The sequence below is a fragment of the Cyprinodon tularosa genome, unplaced genomic scaffold, assembly GCF_016077235.1.
Source record: "Cyprinodon tularosa strain WSP-4 unplaced genomic scaffold, ASM1607723v1 ctg463, whole genome shotgun sequence".
Lineage (NCBI taxonomy): Eukaryota > Metazoa > Chordata > Actinopteri > Cyprinodontiformes > Cyprinodontidae > Cyprinodon > Cyprinodon tularosa.
The window spans coordinates 1,266,085-1,267,500 of NW_024039189.1; the positions used below are offsets into that span (position 1 = coordinate 1,266,085).

The 1,416-nt window shown below is 43.4% G+C and overlaps 1 protein-coding gene across 1 annotated transcript in view; it reads left to right on the forward strand.

Moving 5' to 3' along the window:
* Window positions 1-733: 733 nt before the first annotated feature.
* The window catches only part of sox21b (SRY-box transcription factor 21b), a 1,846-nt gene continuing 1,163 nt past the window's right edge, over window positions 734-1,416 (forward strand). Inside the window, exons 1-2 of the mRNA XM_038301177.1 lie at window positions 734-848; window positions 969-1,416. The exon at window positions 969-1,416 is cut by the window's right edge and continues 1,163 nt beyond it. Of these exons, the coding sequence (XP_038157105.1) occupies window positions 984-1,416 (433 nt within the window). The 5' untranslated portion in view covers window positions 734-848; window positions 969-983. The remainder of the gene's footprint in view (window positions 849-968) is intronic.

Here is a 1,416-nt window from a genome sequence, read left to right on the forward strand (position 1 = left end):
CCAGTAGTCGACTCGCTGCCCTTGGGAAGGTCCTTTGAAGTGAACGTGGAAATGGGAGGGATGGGGGGGATTTCAAGAAAGTAATTAATTTTAACCGAGCACGATTAGAAACACTCCAAACCTCCTTAATATTTTTCTTATTTATTACGTGAAAGTGAAATAAAAGACATTATCAGAATATGAAAGAGCGCATTCTTTACCTTTTTTCCTTAAAGGGAGCTCCATCCACGAGGAAGGGAAGACACCTTGATTATGAGATGCAAAGAATGTAAAGATGATTCTAATCAATTAAGATATATGACATAATTATGTGATACTTATGCTTTATTAAATAAAGGGACGCATCTGATACAAATTGACGCTCATAAAAATTAATGTATTGTTGAAAAAGAAAAACAAAATGTCCACCTATAACCATGGTCTTAGTCAACAATCTCTACATAAAACAACAACAAAAAAAGGATAAATATCTCAGAGAGGTGTATTCAGAAAGTCACAGAGAAATTAAAAGGAGGAAAAAAAATAAAGGGTCTGAGGCTAATGCGCATGCGTGAGCGCCACTTTCACTACCTGCCACACACAATCCGGTATTTCACATGGGGCAAGCGGGAGCTGTCATCCACTTGTGTATAACGCTGCTGGTGCGCGTTTAGACTGACAGTCTCAGGCGACAAGCAGAGAACAGGACGCTCTTTTCTTATTTTCTTTTCCTTATTATCGTTTTTCACTAAAGGCGCATCACTTGGATGGTACTATGACGCTGGAAACATTTGAGCGCTCATAAGGACGCATAAACTTTGAGATTTCACAGGACAATCCACGGGTGGGATGAAGAATTAAAGTCTAGAGTAAGTAATAATGCCAGTTTAAAAGAATATCTTGACTACGTTTCTGCTTTTTTTTTTAAGTTTTTCTTCCAGTTTTGGCGAGTTCTTCTAACTTTTATTATATGATATGCTCTTTCATAGAGAGTTTGTGGCAGGATGTCTAAACCAATGGATCACGTCAAACGCCCGATGAACGCCTTTATGGTCTGGTCCAGAGCCCAGCGCAGGAAAATGGCTCAGGAGAACCCGAAGATGCACAACTCTGAGATCAGCAAGCGGCTGGGAGCGGAGTGGAAACTTCTCACCGAGTCCGAGAAAAGGCCGTTCATTGACGAAGCCAAGCGGCTCAGGGCGATGCACATGAAGGAGCATCCAGACTACAAGTACAGACCGAGGCGGAAGCCTAAAACTTTGATGAAGAAAGATAAGTTTTCCTTCCCGGTGCCGTATAATCTCGGGGAGCACGACGCGCTCAAAGTTAGCGGACTTTCCGCCGGCGCGCTTTCCGAGTCCGTCATTGGAAACCCGGACAAAGCGGCTGCGGCTGCGGCCGCCGCAGCTGCCAGGGTCTTCTTCAACCCCTCCATGT